General features: G+C 50.5%; 6 protein-coding genes across 6 annotated transcripts; 3 read left to right on the top strand and 3 right to left on the bottom strand.

Annotated features, from left to right (window-relative positions):
* Window positions 1–140: 140 nt before the first annotated feature.
* GT037_000264 (uncharacterized protein) lies at window positions 141–1387 on the bottom strand (the record flags this gene model as incomplete). The annotated part of the gene is made up of 3 exons (XM_038925311.1): window positions 141–687; window positions 737–888; window positions 932–1387. 3 exons carry the CDS (start codon window positions 1385–1387, stop codon window positions 141–143), a joined length of 1155 nt encoding a protein of 384 aa, XP_038791167.1.
* Window positions 1388–1971: 584 nt separating this feature from the next.
* On the top strand, window positions 1972–6712 carry GT037_000265 (pantothenate transporter; the record flags this gene model as incomplete). The annotated part of the gene is made up of 10 exons (XM_038925312.1): window positions 1972–2102; window positions 2153–2275; window positions 2329–2599; window positions 2652–2798; window positions 2855–3466; window positions 4217–4470; window positions 4518–4656; window positions 4708–5301; window positions 5356–5868; window positions 6437–6712. 10 exons carry the CDS (start codon window positions 1972–1974, stop codon window positions 6710–6712), a joined length of 3060 nt encoding a protein of 1019 aa, XP_038791168.1.
* A 203-nt stretch (window positions 6713–6915) lies between these two features.
* Window positions 6916–7623, bottom strand: GT037_000266 (uncharacterized protein; the record flags this gene model as incomplete). Its single annotated transcript, XM_038925313.1, has 1 exon — window positions 6916–7623. One exon carries the CDS (start codon window positions 7621–7623, stop codon window positions 6916–6918), a length of 708 nt encoding a protein of 235 aa, XP_038791169.1.
* A 2900-nt stretch (window positions 7624–10523) lies between these two features.
* On the top strand, window positions 10524–12057 carry GT037_000267 (uncharacterized protein; the record flags this gene model as incomplete). Its single annotated transcript, XM_038925314.1, has 7 exons — window positions 10524–10730; window positions 10787–10859; window positions 10908–10954; window positions 11001–11179; window positions 11234–11437; window positions 11487–11554; window positions 11609–12057. The coding sequence occupies 7 exons, from the start codon at window positions 10524–10526 to the stop codon at window positions 12055–12057; spliced, it is 1227 nt and encodes a 408-aa protein (XP_038791170.1).
* Window positions 12058–12629: 572 nt separating this feature from the next.
* On the bottom strand, window positions 12630–14694 carry GT037_000268 (uncharacterized protein; the record flags this gene model as incomplete). Its single annotated transcript, XM_038925315.1, has 2 exons — window positions 12630–14289; window positions 14342–14694. The coding sequence occupies 2 exons, from the start codon at window positions 14692–14694 to the stop codon at window positions 12630–12632; spliced, it is 2013 nt and encodes a 670-aa protein (XP_038791171.1).
* A 368-nt stretch (window positions 14695–15062) lies between these two features.
* Window positions 15063–18430, top strand: GT037_000269 (stem cell self-renewal protein piwi; the record flags this gene model as incomplete). Its single annotated transcript, XM_038925316.1, has 4 exons — window positions 15063–15379; window positions 15429–16558; window positions 16607–16854; window positions 16904–18430. The coding sequence occupies 4 exons, from the start codon at window positions 15063–15065 to the stop codon at window positions 18428–18430; spliced, it is 3222 nt and encodes a 1073-aa protein (XP_038791172.1).
* Window positions 18431–18496: the final 66 nt, after the last annotated feature.

The raw sequence follows: 18496 nt of genomic DNA on the forward strand, positions 1-18496 counted from the left end.
CGTAACAGGAGTAGCTTCTCAATTAGCGCGACGCGCCCCCCATCCCAACGCGTCTCCTCGAATGTCTTTCTCGAGCTCGCCAATAGTTCAGCTCCACTCGCCTGCCGTCCCCAGCATCGATGGTGGCATCAACCTAGCTCTTAAATATCCTCAGGTCCTGCAAGGCCTAGTGCTTGCCTACGAGTCGGCGCATCCGCCTTGAAGAACGGCTTCTCTGCCAGCGACGTTACCCTCGTTCCGTGCCTTGGTTCAATCCCTCCATAGTCCCAGCTCGCATTATGGATGGTGATTCTGTTGTCCCATAATGCAGAGGTTCCAGGAGTCCATCGAAATCGAACCTGGATATCGACGTTGTTCTCGTATACATCGAAGAGATAGTTGAGAATGGCATCACTCTCGGCCTTATCGAGCCCGACAATGCGGTCGGTGAATGCGCGATTGACCCAAAGAGCTTTCCATCCGGTTGCTGGATGCACACGGACGATTGGATGAACGCGTTCTATGTGCTTCGGGCCAGCGCTGGTATTCTCACGTTCAAGATACGGGTGCGCGCTGCGGTACACTGCTTCTCTGCCGTCGATGATCTTCCGGAACTCTGGAGAAAGCTTCTCATACGCGGCGTAGCCTGAAGCCCAAAGAGTGTCGCCTCCAATCTTTGGAATAGTATCGTTGTGGAGATGAGTCACGCTAAAATGAGTCAGGAATTAGGCGCTTCATCTGAAATAGTATCACTTACCCGGCGGGTTGGCGTTCGTGCACCAGATCAGTGTGCCACCTGGATGCTCCGCCTGTCTTCCTGAAGCTTGCTGGCACCTCGGTAGCCTGAAGAGCAGGCCAAAGAACGGTCACTCCTGGTACACCGGGTACGAAGGGAACTTGCGGCTTCATCTGCTGTCAGCATGGCAACTATATCACGAGCAGTACAACCTACGTGAACCTCGATTTCGCCATAGTACTCGCCAAGCTTCTTTTGTTCTTGGGGCGAGAGGTCTTGGTCACGGAAGAACACTACACTTCTTTCGGCGATCAAAAGACCAAGCTCATCCTTTTGTTGGTTTGTAAGGTCCTTCAGTTGAAGTCCAACAATCTCCGTTCCAATGTGTGAGGTCAAGTGGATAATCTCCTTTGCAGCGCCGAACAGCGCCTTCTTCTCTGGGTCAGCTCGAGAACCTGGGTCAATGTGCTCACGATCGTAGTCCCGGATCTTGTACACATCGTCAAGGTAGAGTGGTTTCGCTGGCCTGTATGGATAGCCGGCCGACAAATCGATACCAGCTTTCTCAAGCCTCTTCCTGGCAGGTTCTGGTAACCCTAAAGAGTCTTTCCGTGGTTGAACGGTATCCTTCTCCTGGATGTGCTCGTGAACAGGAATTGCGATTGGAGCCATGATGAAAGTCGTTTGTGATGCAGTTGTGCAAACATCACTACTCGCGATGCCATCATTCTTATATCTTGGACTCGTTCTACCCCACTTCCTGCTCGTTGTTCGCTCACTAATTCAAGTTACAAAAATGGTCGAGCGATATGGCGGCGTCCCGTGCTGGTTGCGACATGTGTTGCGGGGTTGATCACATCATAATCTTGCAGATGACGAATATCCAGTCAACGTTTCTCATGTTATCGCTCGGAGAAACTTCGCTTCACCTCAAGTGCAGCAAACTGTGGAGTTCGCATGTTACCCGCAGGTAAATGTATCGGTTCCGACTGTCTGGTGTTCTCGTAACGAGGGCTTCCCATGATGCCATTCGTATCCACCATCACGCGTTGTGTCTACTCACACCACAACGGAGATATGCTCAACGCTGACAAACTATGTAACGAGGATTCGCACGAAGAATGCTGACATGTAGATGCCTTTCGATGTCGGTTTCAACAAGGTGTGTCGAAGTGACCGTCGGTTAATGATTCCGGATCGATACAACACCCAGACCGCGAAGATTTTCTTGCTGTTGTCTCCGCAATATCCAGAGCATGTCTTTCCCCATCAGTCGCGTTGCTGTAATCGGCGCAGGTATCAGTGGTGTCGTTGCTGCAGCGCATCTCAAGAAGGAGGGCATTGAGGTCGTAGTCTTTGAGCGATCTAGTGCTGCAGGAGGCATATGGTACTTGGCCCGAAACTCTTGGATTTTCAGCTGGACTGACGAGAGTAAAGGCGTTACGATGAGCGGAAGCCCTTGGAGCCATCGTATTCGAGTGCGAAGCGTTCGAGAGCTGACAGTGTTCACGCAAGCGAAGCCCTGGAAGATGTCGAAAGCCTGCTACATGCGCCACCAGGGTACGTACCACAAGATTGTTTATCGAATTGTACGTTTGAATGACTTCCCACAGCCCGTGTTACGTGGGCCTCAAGAACAACGTGAGTACACGTTTGTTAGAAACCACCTTGAACCAGTTTTCACCCGGGACAGAGGATTATGTAACGCACAATGTCTTGTGCGACTACATACAGGCTACTGCTTTCTCAACAGGGGTACATGAGTTGACACAGTACGACACCGATGTGAGAAGCGTCACCAAGAACGGTAGATTATGGACTGTCGAGACTGCGACTTTGCAGACCGATGCGCAAGGTGTGTTAAGGCGACACGAATCTTCCCAGGTAAGCATCTTGTGATTGTAGTCTCATCTTCGCGATAATAACCTTGGGCTAGCCCTTTGATGCTGTAGTAGTTGCATCTGGTCATTACCACGCGCCGAGGATTCCTGATACGCCTGGACTCGCAGACTGGAAGCGACAATTTCCCAGCAGAGTACAGCATTCCAAACTTTATCGAAAGCCCGAAAATGCTCATGACAAGGTGCGTACAGATCTGATTAAGAAGAGTTTTGTTATCTCGGCCTGACTTTACTTCAGAACTATCTACTTGTCGGTGGGAGTGTGTCAGCAACGGATATCGCGCGCGAGCTCAGCCCGTATGCAAACAAGATCATACAAAGTCAAAGGAACGGAAAGTTCGACCTGCCTCCAAGCATGCTCCCAGACAACGCGTACCGCGTGGATGAGATAGCATCGTACGACGAACCACGAGTGAACACCTCAGCCTCATTGAACCAAACTGAGCCGATTCCAGCTACCGTCACGCTGAAGTCAGGTGCAAAGATTTGTGACATTCATCATGTCATACTTTGTACAGGTTACCACCTAACACTGCCTTTCCTATCTCAGCTCACCTCGGACGAGACACCAGTCGATCAGGCCGACGATACGCTACTAGTGACAGACGGTACACAGTTTCACAATCTGCACAAAGACATCTTCTTCATCAATGACCCAACGCTCGCCTTTGTCGGTGTGCCGTTCTTCACAGCGACATTCACGTTGTTTGAGTTCCAAGCCATGGTTGTTGCAAAGGTACTCTCGGGACAGGCAAAGCTTCCAAGCAAAGATGCGATGAGATTAGAATATAACGTCCGAGTTGATACCAAGGGTTATGGCAAGGCATTTCACAGTTTGAGAGACCAGGAAGTGAGCTATGTTAAAGAACTCATAGCTTGGGTAAACTCTGATTTGGAAAAAGCAGGCAAAGAGCGACTTCGTGGGCATTCTGATAAATGGCATCTTGCGAAAGCAGAGCAGGTGGAGAGGATGAAAGCTTTCTTTGCCAATCCAGGCATTGAACGGCAACTCGAAGCGACATGTTTATAGCGGAATGCGTGAATGTGAGCAATTTCGCAGTTCCACGTAGCAATGTGCCCACGGGTTCTGAAGCACAAACGCGCCCATGACTTCGTGCTGCTCCAATGCCTAGATCAAGTCTAAGACTTGCGCAGATACTATTCAGGTATCACCAAAGTGCATGACAGGCATTACAAGCATCGGCGTTACTCGCTTGGCTATCACCTGAGTCAGGCACGCCATATGCATGCCTGATCACGACACGCGACACCAAAGCATTGCCATGCTTCGCGGCGATCTTCTCACATCTTAGCATCAGACACGCAATATTAGTCTATGCTTGTTGGGTCCAGGCTAGCTACTCGGATGAATCGACCCCACGCGTACCCTGTCATTACGCAATATCATACCCAGTATGTCGAATCGCGCTACGCTTCCTACTATGCAGCAACCACTTGCCACTGGCGTGCTGAACGCCATGCCGGCAAGCAGAAGCCGTAGACAGTCTTATCGACGGCAGAGATAGCTTGTGTTGCTTGCTCGATAAAGCTGAGGCTTTCGCCAATACTCTTACTCTAGAGACACGCTTCATACTAATAGTCCACGAACATGGGTCAACCTCAAGACGTCTCGACGGAAGTCAACCCTGCAATAACCGTCATTCAGTCTGACAAAGAGCTGAAAGCGAAGCCGCACAAGTGGTATTACTACCTTTGGGATACCTTGGACAAGCCGAAAGAAGAACGATGGTTCATGTTCAAGCTCGATGCTGCTCTGCTTACTTTTGCGTCTTTGGGGTACTTTATCAAGTACTTGGATCAATCCAACATCAACAGCGCCTTCGTGTCTGGAATGTATGTAGCAAGAACTTGTTGTGGAAAGCTGGCTGACATTGCGACAGGAAGGAGGATCTTGGGCTTTACGGCAACCAGCTCAACTACATGCAAACTTGCTGGACTGTTGGCTATGTCATCGGCGAACTACCCAGTAACATCATTCTAACTCGAGTGCGCCCATCAATTTGGATACCAGCTATGGAGGTATGTCAGTCTAGTAACGCGGTAGTGGAAGCTAGGTACTAACGACAACAGCTTACATGGGCCGTCTTAACATTCTGTCTTTGCCGCGCAAATAACGCAGAAACCATTTACGCTTTGCGCTTTCTTATCGGTCTTGCTGAAAGTACGTTCTACCCAGGCATGCAATACATTATCGGATCCTGGTATCGAAGGGAAGAACTTGCCAAAAGATCTTGTATCTTCCACACCAGCGGCGCCATCGCGACCATGTTCTCCGGCTACCTAATGGCTGGTGTATACAAGCTTGACGGACGCGGCGGTTTCAAGGGGTGGCAGTGGCTGTTCATCATCGATGGTGTCATATCCTTACCTATCGCATTGCTTGGCTTCTTCGCATTGCCCGATCTTCCCGAAATCTCCAAGCCCTTTTACTTGACAAAGGATGAAGTTGCATTCGCCCAAAAGCGCATGGAGCTCGAAGGCCGGCAAAAACGGAAGCCTTATACCAGAGCCAAAGTCAAGAAGATCTTTACGTCGTGGCATATCTGGGCTCTCGTTCCACTTTACGTATTTTTCAACAACGGTACCTCGGGCGGGCAACCGGTATTCCAGCAATTCCTCAAAGCCAGCAAGGATCCAAAGTATACCGTCAGTGAGATCAACACTGTAAGCACTACGATACCATCGCGTTGTAAGGACTTTCGTTAACACAGCTCGCAGTACCCGACTACTACCAATGCAGTACAAGTCGTTACCACACTCTTGTATGCATGGACGAGCGATAGTATCCTCAAAGGATCCAGATGGCAACCGATCGTCTTCGGTGGATGCATGAACATCGTATGCTCTACCAGTCTCGCGATCTGGGATATCCCTATCAAGTGGAAGTGGGCTTGCTACATTCTTTCCGGCTTCGGTGGTGGTCTATCCGGCTTATGCTTTGCATGGGCTCATGAGATCTGCACACACGACAACGAGGAACGAGCCATTGTCGTCGCAGCTATGAATGAAATGGCTTATGTGCTTCAAGCATGGTTACCACTCCTGGTCTGGAAGCAGGTCGAGGCACCTCAGTATCGCAAGGGTTTCATCACGGTCACATTCTTGAGCGCTGCGCTGATTGCGACTGCGCTCATAATCCGGCTACTGCACGCGAGAGAGGTGGCCAAGAGACAGCTTGCTCAAACAGTCGAGCATGATGAGCGGACTAGCTCTGATGAGGAAGGATCCGGTGTAGGTAGTGATGCTGATCTTGATCGAATCAAGGCGACTTGATCGTTGCCATTCATTAAGATCTGGTATTGAACGATCGGCGTATTGTGGTTATAGTGTTTCTGCACACACCATTAGACTATGTAGGGTCGCAAAATCGAATGTTCACACGTACATTTTTCGATGATTAATGCAATGCGACATCGGGATCGGGTCCAACGCGTTTACTGTTCAAGGAAGAGTCTCTCAGTGTGTATGACGTCTTCTGGCGTCTGCCTGCCCCTAGTCTGCAGCTTCATTTGAGCAAACAAACGCTCCTAACCGCGCCCGCGGCTTTACTTGTCGCACTTGTCCTTTTATCAATTCTTGATCTCTACATCAAAACGACCGTTCGGTACATACACAATCCTATACCACCACACGATTCGGTATAATCACGATAGTCTGGATTCCGACAGGTACACCGCACGACATCTTCGAGCCCTTCACCGCGGTTGTCCGGAGTATCATGAACGGCAAGCCCATAGGTCCAGCTCCGGATATGATCTGCGACATCGTCAAGACCTTCACGTTGAACAACATCGAGTAGAAGCCTGGTATGCAAGGTGAGATCCTGGAGAAGGCCACAGATGAGGATGGGGTGCAGTGGGTCCGTATCTTTATCGAGAGCGTGACGGAGACTGGAACTGAACCTGGCGACCGCAAGAAATGGGTGCCTCTCGAGAAGATCAAAATCGGCTCGGATTGGAGAGGTCATGACAATGGCTGGTATTCTCACGGAAACGACTTTGTCAGCGCCGCATCGGCAGGTCATCAAGAGGAGCAGTCAAAATCTTCGAAGAAGACAGTCCACAAGGCATCATGATCTAAATGCGTTTCCAAAAGGGCGTTTGGGTTGCGGCTGAACAACAACGAAATTGATCGGGTGGTGTCAACCAAGCGGACGAGGGGTGTGGCAATGCAAATCAGGGATAAGCTACTAGGGTCTGGTCGAATGTACTCGGAGAACAGATACGTTCATCAATGGCAATGACTTGTGGAAGTCGATCTTGCAGCCTACTCTTCTACTTATATAAGACAAAAAACCTGTTCCTGTGGTGCAAATATCCTTGCGTCGTGGAAAATCTCTCCGTGCATGATCTCATCGATGTAAGCCTGGCCCATAAATATGTAAACATCTCCCCTTGGTCGCAATATATAGGGTGTATTGCCGCCATAAAGTACAACCACAACATCTCCACTTCGCATGCAGTGTGGACCTAGACCATATGGTCCCTTGTCTGTCCAGAACATGCGCCGATTGTCGCAAGCATAGCGAGCATCAATTTGGAACCGGAGAGAATCGGCGTTATGGGCATATTCGCCCTCTTCGCCAAACTCTTGGATGTGTAACAAGCGAAGCAGCAAATGAACGCACGCCGCACTGTGTCTTGCTTGCATTTCCGTGCTTAGACGCTCAATATATTCATTGTCCTCTCCCCATTCACCTGCTGTCAGAGTCCGAGCGAACCTTTCTGGAGACGATTCTACGTCTGTTCTTTCGAAATTGTCCACATATGGATGTCTTCCAGTTTGGTCAAAATTGGCCCAGTAGTCTGCGCAATCAAGATCGCTTTCGTCGGCATCCCTGCTACCATTCACAAACTTGGGATCGTTGGCGTACTCAGGATCTTTCAGATTCCAGTACTGCATGACATTGCCGACTTCGTCTACTCTGCCATAGATCACACCCTTAAGGCAGAGCTGTGTCGGTTCACTTAGTTTCGTGACGATCATAGCCGCTAAGTTTTCTCCACACGCGCTCCAAGGACAGTATGCGTCGTTGATACCAACTTTCCTGCACATTCCGGATAATCCCATCGCGGTGCCCATGACCTATATTCTGATATCCCTTTGAGGTTCTTAAGATCCTCATGATACTGTGAGCCTGGCCCATCGTAATCCATATCGTGTGTGATGTGAGCGAAGGCGGTCAATCGCGAGTGTCGTTGGATATCCACTAAGACAGTGTCCGCATATACTTGTCCCACACTCTTGCTATAACCCACACTAAGGGCTTCGACTTCGAATCTTGATGACAGTAGTTCCAGAAGGCCGTATACTTTGCCCCTGGGATCACAAGCCTGGAATCCATCACGAAAGCATTCCAACGCATCAAGAAGACGATACCTTATCTTTTCGCCCATTTTGATTGCGTTAAGGACGGGAATGTGGTCGAAAAAAGATGTAATATGGTCGCTAAGATCCGGGAACATGGAATTGTCGTCAATAAAACATGCGCTCACATATAGGACGTCCCACGGGATTTCGTCTTCACCCCACATCACAAGAGCGTCTTTGGCTTGGCGAATTTCCTGGACACACCAAATTCTGGAAAACCAGGGCCGTTTGAATAATTCATGTAGGCTGCGAAGTGTGGACAGATCGAACCAACGCTCTGATAAGGGTAATCTCGAATAGCCCGTGTCTCTTCCACGCAGACGATCAACCTCGTAACAAGCAATGGCGATATGCTTGCAATTTTGAAAAGCTCGCCAGGTGTACCGCTTGTCTCCTGGCCCTAACCATACCACAACCTGTTTCGCCGATGAATAGATGCAGCCCATCAGAGGCACTTGATGGCTCTTCTCTGGGTTGTCCTCCGGATTTATACAGATTGCATCCGCCCAGATGATGCGTGGAGAGTCTGGGAGACGTAATCGCTTCAGCGCGTACGAAAGTTCTGGCGCAATGGCGATCGATTGTCCATTACATAGAATCTCAACAGATGGGGTAGGACTGCCCCATACATAAGACAAAGCTTCGTATGGAGGAGCATTATCGATGTTGTAAAGGTCACAAGTGCACTCCAGTTGTTGATGCTGATCGATAGTGGGAACAATATGGAGAAGTCTGAATGTACGGCCGTTCAAGATCCGTTGCGCGTAGTACAGAGGACCAGGCATCAGCTGATCCGCATAGGGCGAATGTGGGACGTAATTTGGAAAGTAAGTACAGAGCCTGGACACGGACGAACGATCCTAGATACATTTTAGCCATGTTATGAAGGATTCGTTGAAGTATCGCAATATGGTGCGTGCGTTTCGCATGAATTATTGGGTGGCTGGGGAGGTCCACTGAGCCACAGTGGCAAGTACACCTTGTGAAGCATTCCTTTGTGAGACATTCCTGGTGTGTTTCGCAGAGTCGCTGCCTGCACTGAAATCCTGATTTGTACGCATGAGGAAGCCCGGAGGACGCCGATGACGTTCACGCCCTCGAGACGAGCTTTGCGAAGATAGGGACAGGAAGAGATGCATCATGTAGAAGAGCAATAAGTCGCACTGCGATAAGACCTCGGTAATGCGCCGTAAGCGTGGCTAGTCTGTGACATATTGACACTAAGGATGAGGATTTATTGCTGCGCCTATTGTGGTGGTGAGCTGAGAGATGCGCCAAGCCACGCCATCAACCGTGGCTTCAACCGTAGCTTCGTTTCTGCCGCTGTCATCACCTACCTCGGTTGAAACACGAACCTTGAGCAATTGCCGACCTACAACGAATCAATCTACTTCATAACCTCCCGTCGCTACTGTTTGAGGATTTTGTAAGCTGTCTCAGTCAAAGGCGTCCCAATCGAGTCATATTCAACCATCATTCCACCCTCAATCTCCACGAGCCGAGTACACGGGATACGGCCCACTTCTTTCATACTATAGCACGTGCACCGTTCAAGGCTGTTCCTTGGGTATGGAATGCACCAATGTTTCCGATTATCCCTGCAATTACGGGAGCTTACTATAGGGTTGTTCTACGATGTTCGGCTACACGTCCAGCCTTATCTCTGGTGCCCCTGTGCTAGCTAAGGCAAATTCGTCAGATCAAGCGAGCTACCTGCCTCTTTGCGGACCTCCATCACCACACGTCAAGCACCTTCGTAATTGCTGCATGACTGTGTGACTTTTATTGGTTCTCAGTCGGAGAATCCATCTGGCTTTCTTCATGTCGCCGACCTTCACCGTTTTACCCAACAGTGCGATCGACATCTTAATACCGAAATTGATCATGTTTCGGACCATGAGGGAGAATATGGTAAGAACGCATGGGTCTCTCAACGGTTTTGCGTCCACGTGTGGTGCCGTGGGAACCATAGGGAGATCAGTACGATCTTCGCGCCCACCCACCTAGGTGCAGATGCTGGCTACACCATATGGCAAGAATGAAATGCGCAACCTGCCAATACTGCGCATACCTTCCGCTGAACAGGCGTGTTCATGCTGCGTACCCAGAGTTGGTCAATTCAATGATAGTACGATATTCTTGTCGCCTATTGCGAAGGATTCCGTCCAAAAGATGACACGAAAAGCCACATAACGATGAAAACGCCTGGGTGTTTTCAGCCGCACAAAAGCGTACGTTGTCTGGACCAGTCGCGATTCTCGGGCGGTGGTGTCGTTTCAAGCAGGTGGCAGGAAAGCGCCACTCACACTATGCAAGGGACGTGCATAGCTCACTTCAAGTAAGTTTCACGTCCTGCTCCTACAGACCGCGGGGTAGCTGGTGTGTATGCCGGCTCTTGCTTCAAGCATGCCGGTTATAATAGCCGCGGGCGCTCCCGACTATTCAGGATTGCTTTTGTGCTATCCGCGGGCCACCCATGTGGTTATTGTGACTCTTTGCGTCTGGGTAAACACGACATGACTTCAAGATTTCCGACGCCAGAAGAGTTCGCATCGTTTCCACCGCCCAACTATGTCGACCCAGTCAATCAGTTGCCACTGGCGATGGCCGTGCTGATTCCTATGACTGTTCTGGTCATTGGTTTCATCTCTTGTCGATTCTATTGCCGAACGGTTCTTGTCAATACTCTGGGTTGGGATGACTGGGCGATGATGGTAGCAGCTGTAAGTAATACACCTTCTAATCCGGCGAATGAGGGGCCGAGCACTAACGTATCCAGGTGATGTCTGTTGGAAGTAACATCATGCTCATAATATCCATGCTGCCAGAATACCAGATGGGGTACCATCTATGTGGGTAAACCGAGATCATTCAGATGCAGAATGACTTACACTGAACAGGGGATATTCGTCCATCACGACTTTTCGGGACGATGAAGTCCGCGCAGGTATGATGCACGATCTGATGTCGCGCCCATGCTAACAGCAATGCAGATGGGCATGTCCAGCCAGTTGCTCTTCACAGCCATTATCACTTTTATGAAGGTCGCGATTCTTCTCACCTACATCCGCATATTCCCATCAAAATTAGACAAGTGGTTTTGCCGTTTGATGATCTTCTACACGGTATCTTTGAATACAGCCTGCTTCTTCATCACCTTGTTCCAATGCTCGTAAGCACATACCTCCATAACCTCCTGCAAATGGGGGGCTGACAATCAGTCCAGGCCGGCAAGCACCTACTGGGAGATCTTCAAATACATCGGCACAGCTAAATGCCTCAACATCAAGGCCATCTACTACTTCCACTCGGCACAGAACACTTTCAGCGACTTTGTCATATTTTTGTGGCCTGCAAGGAACCTTATGAACGTCCAGGTATCGCTCCGTCAGCGCGTGACATTGATAAGCATGTTTTCACTGGGTGTTATGTGAGTCCGCCGTTCTCGATCATCCAGAGTGGGACTAACATATGAACAGTGTTTGTATTGCCGGTGTCGTGCGACTGTACTATACCCATCAATATCTGGTATCCTTCGATGTCTTCTGTACGTACCGCTCGAACTCGAGTTGCAACAACAGCTGGCTGACATTGCGCACAGGGTACGGAGCCACCACATTCATCATCATGTCCGTGGAAAGTGGTGTCGGTGTCGTATGTGGCTGCCTCCCGGGTTGCAAACCCCTCATGAACAAGATGTTCCCTCGCGTCTTCGGCAACACCTCCCAGTCATCGTCTCGTCGTCGCCCATCGACAAACTTCCTGTCAGGGAAGCTGTCGTCCTCCTCGGCAGCAAAGTCTGAGCAAGGATCATATCGTATGCAAACTCTCCAGTCTCGTCCCGATAACCGACGCGGTGTGACCTTGGAAAAGCGATCGCCGCCAGACGTTGAGAAACAGCTTCCTGCGCCCCCACAACCGTCGCACCAGGGTCTGCGCCCACCCAGTCGAACAACATTCACCAGCAGGCGACAGGCTGAAGCGTATAGGGAGCTACAAGGCAACGGTAGTGACTCGAGTATAGAAATTTTCCTTCTGCAGCGTAATTAAAACTTGTACATTGTGTATCAGAGAGAGAAAATAGATCCAGACGGAAACGGTAAAATGCGCACGCTGCAGAAACGCGTGATCTACGCCAGAAACGATAACCTGATCCCAAATGTGCCACCGATATCATGAGCTACATTTCTTTGGCCCGGTTCGTCTCCATCGTCCATTAATCATTGCGGGCGCTAGGAGATCGTTGACCCCACCTTCGACTGCACAAATAATCACGCGTCGCGTATCAGACGGGTCTGCGGGAGGGCGGCTCGCGTGCAGTTTACCCCACTTCGCGTGCTTGTCACCTCACCTCGCTGCGTCTTCTCGTTTCGTCATTGCATCCGGTGCTTGATGCCTGGCGAATAATCCATCGACACATTGAGTTGCATGCTGGGGCGGCATATACCTAACACTAAAGATTGGTCCCTGACTAAGCCTGATGTGCAAATACAGTCTTCCCTGAAAGTGCTTGTAGAGTTCCAGGACGACAAGCTAGTAAGATGTATTACTACGTATATCTCTACACATGTTGTCAGTCGGAACTCTAACATAAGCATCCACGTATGCACAAAACCGTCGTCTCAATAGATGGAAATGTCTCTTTGTTGCCATCGATCGTCGTCTTCGACGTACGTATCCAACTGAAAGGTGCCGACGCGCGTGTACTTTTCTATGCTGCTTGGTTTCGCTTTCAATATCAGCCCCTTGCCAAGGGTGATTTTAGCTAGTAACACTGCATGATCTCCCGTAGTGAATTCATCCCATCGACCCGAAATATCGCTCCACTCTTTTCCAGATTCGGGATCTACGAAGAGTAGAAGTGGAAAAACCTCCTCTAACTCTTCGTGTACAGTCATCGGCCACGAGTTATCGACTAAGTCTGTCGGCCACCATGGTGAAGACGGTTTCTTATGTCTAGTCACTCTAGCATGAAGCGTCAATGTTCGAAGGCTGATGTTAGCGTTAACAATGTCAACGTCACTGAAGTCGTCACCACGCGTGCTATTTTTGATCGAAATCTCCAGTATCTGGTAGGCGGCGTGACCTTCGTAATCTCTGAGACTGATGGGCCCCTGCATGGAAGCCCAGGACCATGATGGAGCCGCGGGCTTAACGGCTCGAGTAGCTTTCGGAAAGAGCTTGTCGTCGTTGGTAGTCTCCCAAAGCAACTGGCTTGGCAGGTGTTCTGCCCAAAGTCCAGCATAGTATCGTGCCGATGAAGCCTGCTTCAACTTTCTGGCGATAGCCGAGATAGCGCGCAACCTATCGGTACTGAAGCTCAAGCTTAAATGACTGTAATGCATGACGATGTTATTCCACATAGTCAGGAACTCGGTTCCATCCACTGGTAGGGTAGCCCAGTTGGCGGGAAGGTCGAGCGGACGACCGGTTCCATGTACCGCGAAAGTTTCAGAGTTGGTTATCCAACCATCTGTCTCGGGTACAACTTCATCCGTGCGATTTGCAGTGCACAAATACCGTATCTGATGAGTCCCAAACTCCAGGATGCGAGGCGAAAGGATTTGTTCTTGGAAGCACCATCCGCGTTGGTTGATCGGCTCTGCGACTCCAACGTCTCTACCCGCCCAGAGAACCACGGAACCTATCTGACCGTCGTTGCAGATGTAAGGCAAGCGATACCCTCTTTCCTTAGGTATATATCGCGGTTTTAGGAACCCATCTTGCACCGCAGGGCTTCGCGATGCTAGCAGGGTAAAATGAGCCTTGGAGTAGATGTCACCCATCCTGGCAAGCTCCACACCTTTGTCGGCATCGTTATCCTGGATTATGCATAGAGCGTCTATCCAGAGATACTCAAGCCCAAGCTCGGTTGTTACAATTATGGCATCTTTTATAGTTTGAGGTAGATTGTGAAAAGGGATTTTCGACTGCCAGGGAGCTAAATTGCTCATTGTTAACTTGACCTTCTGATCTCCTCCCCAACAGTAGCTCAAGGTTGCATACTTTGGCCACGAAATGTACGTTGTATCGACCAGACATAACCTTGGATGTACAGTTATGGCTGGGCCTGCAGACCGTTGGAATATTTTGATAAGCCGACGGGGTTTCAACGTATGTGTGTCGCTCGCTACAAGCTGGTCGCTGTCGAACTCACGAGTAGCGCATGCTTCATGCGTGCTGCAACATCTTTGCAACCACGTGCGAGCTTTAGACATGGTTTGATTGGACGATGGAGTCAAGTTCGGCGGCCTTTGTTTGATGTCTGCTGCAGCCACGTCGCTGAGCTCCATTGTTAGTGCACAGGGCGAGCCGTGTTCCGCGAGGTACATACTCAGCTTCTGCGCACAATACTAGCTTCCGAGAAAAGTCCTTATTATCTGTGTACTGGCTAACTTCTTCAACCCAGTCCAATGCTAGTTGCTCTTCAGAGACATGCGTGTAGTAGGCTCTCAATTGGCTGTCTGTCGTTGTGTCCGGTCGGCGTAGGGTAACAAGCCACTTCATCAACTCGCAGCCATGCTGTGCCAATTCAACTGCCTCACCATACCACAGATCGAACCAATATCCCCGATCGTGGCCAGTTGTCGACCAAGGCTCAGTGATCTCCTCCCATGAATCTCGATTGTTGAAGAGCAGCTTGGATTGGCAGATATTGCAGGCGTGTGGCTGACGAAGTACCAGCATGTTTATCGAGCTTGCACCGGGAACATACCGCGCAAAGAAACGGTCAGTATGCGGCCAGGCGCCGTACGGAGTGGAAGGGATGAAAGATGGGCGCTGGCGTCCGATCAAGCATGAGACCGGTGCGGGGGCGGGATGACGCCCCACTTCGCGCTGTCGCTTCCTCGCGCCACCGCGTTTGCGTTCATCTTCAGCCTTCTTGCTGCTGCCTTATACACAACAAAACTCTCAGCATATTACTTGGAATACAATTCGACTTCTGAATTCGCGTGCAATCGAATCGAGTCCAGCGTATCGTGTAGATCGCTGAGCTCGTCGCACGCATCGCGCCATTTGTCCAGTTCGGAAGCCTCACTCAGCCATTCAGGATCATGTCCAACGCACCTCGAGGTGGCGGAGATAGAGGTCGCGGTGGTGGGGATAGAGGCCGAGGTGGTTATCGAGGTGATCGTGGTGATCGTGGAGGTGGCCGTGGTGGCGGAAGAGGCGACTTTGGAGGGAGAGGGAGAGGAGACGGTGGATTTCGCGGAGATAGAGGCGGCGGTTTTCGTGGCGACAGGGGTGGTGGTTTCCGCGGCGATAGAGGTGGGGGCTTCCGAGGAGATAGAGGTGGAGGTGGAGGTCGTGGTGGTAGAGGAGGTTATAGTGGGCCGCCTGGAGGTGGCCAACAAGGCATCGAGGCTTTCTCGTAAGTTGCGAAGCCATATTCCTGCCTACCGGCTTTAACTTTCATCTAGCAACTCCAATCCGCAAGACCCGAAGGTCGCCAAGATTGAAGATGCCCTGCTTCCGATTGCAAAGAAAGGGCTCGATCTGAGCACTTTGAAGCTGAAAGAGGGTAACCCGACTAGGCCTGGGTATGGAACTAGGGGTATCAAGGTGGAGCTTACTGCAAACTACGTTGAGTTGCTGCCACCATCAGACATGGTATTGTATCGCTACGATATCGATGTTCAGCCCGAAGCGACTGGAAGGAAGCGGCACAGAATTGTCGAGCTCCTACTCCAGACGCCGCAAATGGCTGTACACAAAGCCGATATTGCAACCGATTTCCGAGCAACCATCATTTCGAAGACAAAATTCAAGCATGACGACGACATTTTCGAGATTCAGTTCCGGTCTGAAGGCGAGGACGAACCGGCAGCCAACGCCGCTGTATACAAGGTTCGCGTCAAATACACAAAGGCTTTGAGCATTGGTGAGTTGGTCAACTGGATGAACTCTACCAATATTGGTCAGTCATTTGGTGACAAACAAGAGCTGACTCAAGCGCTCAATATCTTTTTGAATCACTACGCTAAGTCGGCAAACAACCTTGCCACGATAGGGTCGACGAAAAGCTTCTCTCTCAACCAGAACACGATGAAAGCTGATCTGGGCTCTGGCCTCAATGTCATTCGTGGTTTCTTCTCCAGCGTGCGTGTTGCAACGGCTCGAATCTTGGTCAACATCAACGTCAGCCACGGAGCGTTTTACCACGATGGGCCCCTACCAGCGCTTATGGGAAACTATGGTACCCGAAACACCAGCGCCCTAGAGAAGTTTCTTAAGTTGGTTCGTGTCCAGACAAATCATCTCCCTGAGAAGCGTAACAAAGCTGGTCAGGTCATTCCACGAATCAAGACCATTTTTGGACTTGCTAGGAAGGACGATGGACACAAACTGACCAATAGACCACGCATCAAGGCGCATGGCGCAGGCGCCAAGGATGTTGAGTTCTGGCTTGACAGCGATGCTGGATCGTCTGGTGTACCCAAGGCGGAAGCGAGCGCTTCGAAGGGCAAGGGCAAAGGAAAGGCTCAGCCGAAGGGACCAGCACCTTCTGGATCCGGCCGATATATCACTGTGTTCGACTTCTTTAGAACAAGTATGCTCTTCTTCACCTCTATCTTACAATGATGCTAACATCATATAGCATACAACCGTATCCTCCAACACCCTGAACTTCCTGTAGTCAATTGTGGCAACCGGGAGAATCCGATGTACCTTCCTGCAGAGGTTTGCATCGTCGTTCCGGGCCAGCCATCGAAGGCCAAGCTTGATGCCTTCCAGACACAGCAAATGATCCGATACGCTGTTCGTAAGCCATGGGACAACGCAAAGTCGGTTCTTGATGAGGGCGTACCGACTGTTGGGCTCGATGGGAATGCGAACATACTTCTGGTAGGCCGCGGGTCTTGCCATCATAGTTCCATATGTTAACTACGTCTAGCGCTCTTTCGGTCTTACCGTTACTCCGGGTCTAATCAAAGTACCAGGTCGAGTTCTCGCCGGTCCAAGGGTCATTTACCAACAAAACAAAACTGCTTCAGTTGACCAGAAGTTTGGCCGTTGGAACATGATGAACATCAAGTTTCACACCGGTACCAGACTGGCGAAGTGGTCGACTGTCATGATAACTCTTCCGAATAGACAAGGTTCCTTTGACGCCCAGGCCTTAACTATAGTGATGCAGGAATTTCATCAAGGATTGCTCAAGGTCGGTGTCATGGCTGAGAAGCCCATGCCTGTGCAACGTCTCCAGCTTCAGCACGCAGATGACGCTTCCCTAGGTCCATTCCTACGAAAGGAGGCCGACCGTGTCGATCTATTGTTCATTGTCTTGCCAGAGGTAAACACAACTCTGTACAAGCGCATCAAGACGCTCGCCGACAAAGACTATGGTCTTCACACCATCTGTTCTGTGGGCTCTAAGCTCTGGAAGGACCGAGGACGGGACCAATACATTGCCAACGTGGCGCTGAAGTTCAATCTGAAGTTGGGTGGCATCAACCAGATCGTCGAGAAAACGAACTTGGGTTTGATTGAAGCTGACAAAACCATGGTAGTCGGTATTGACGTCACTCACCCATCGCCTGGCTCAGCTTCTAACGCACCATCGGTGTCGGCAATGGTCGCGTCTGTTGACAGGTTCCTTGGTCAATGGCCTGCTACTCTGCGTATCCAGCGTGGAAGACAGGAGAATGTCGACGACCTCGCCGAGATGCTTAAATCACGACTCAACCTGTGGAGGACCAAGGGCAAGGATCACCAAGGCCGACCCCACCAATCTTTGCCTGAGAATATTCTGATCTACCGTGATGGAGTGTCAGAGGGACAGTACGATATGGTGCTCTCACAAGAGCTTCCCCAGTTGCGGAGAGCATGCGAGGCAGTGTACCCAGCCACCGATACCAAGAAAGGTCTCCCGCGTTTCACGATCGTCATCTGCGGCAAGCGACACAAGACACGCTTCTACCCAACAGCCACGAAAGATTGCGACGGAAATCCTGATATTGGCAAGAGCTCCGGCAACACGAAGCCCGGTACTGTCGTTGATCGCGGCGTAACTGAAGCCCGCAATTGGGACTTCTTCCTCCAAGCTCACGCCGCACTCCAGGGCACGGCTCGCCCTTGCCATTACTACATCGTGCACGACGAGATATTCCGTCAGATCTACGCGAAACAGGTTCCGGCGCCGTTCAGCAACATCGCTGATATTGTCGAAGACCTCACGCACAATATGTGTTACCTGTTCGGTCGTGCGACCAAAGCTGTCAGCCTCTGTCCACCAGCTTACTACGCTGATCTGGCTTGTGAACGTGCGCGTTGCTACCTTGCGAACTTGTTCGATACGCCAACACCGAGTGCAGCACCTTCTGTTGCTGGAACTTCTGCGGCTGGGGGCGCGGGGCAGGATCCGAGTGCGGCGGATGTACAGATCCACCAGAAGATCAGGGATACCATGTTCTACATCTAGGTGGTGGACTCTTGGTTGTGCCGCGCTACAAGAGAAACAGTAAAGCTGTTTCAAACTCTAATCATT

The sequence above is a fragment of the Alternaria burnsii genome (assembly GCF_013036055.1).
Source record: "Alternaria burnsii strain CBS107.38 chromosome Unknown 705, whole genome shotgun sequence".
NCBI lineage: Eukaryota > Fungi > Ascomycota > Dothideomycetes > Pleosporales > Pleosporaceae > Alternaria > Alternaria burnsii.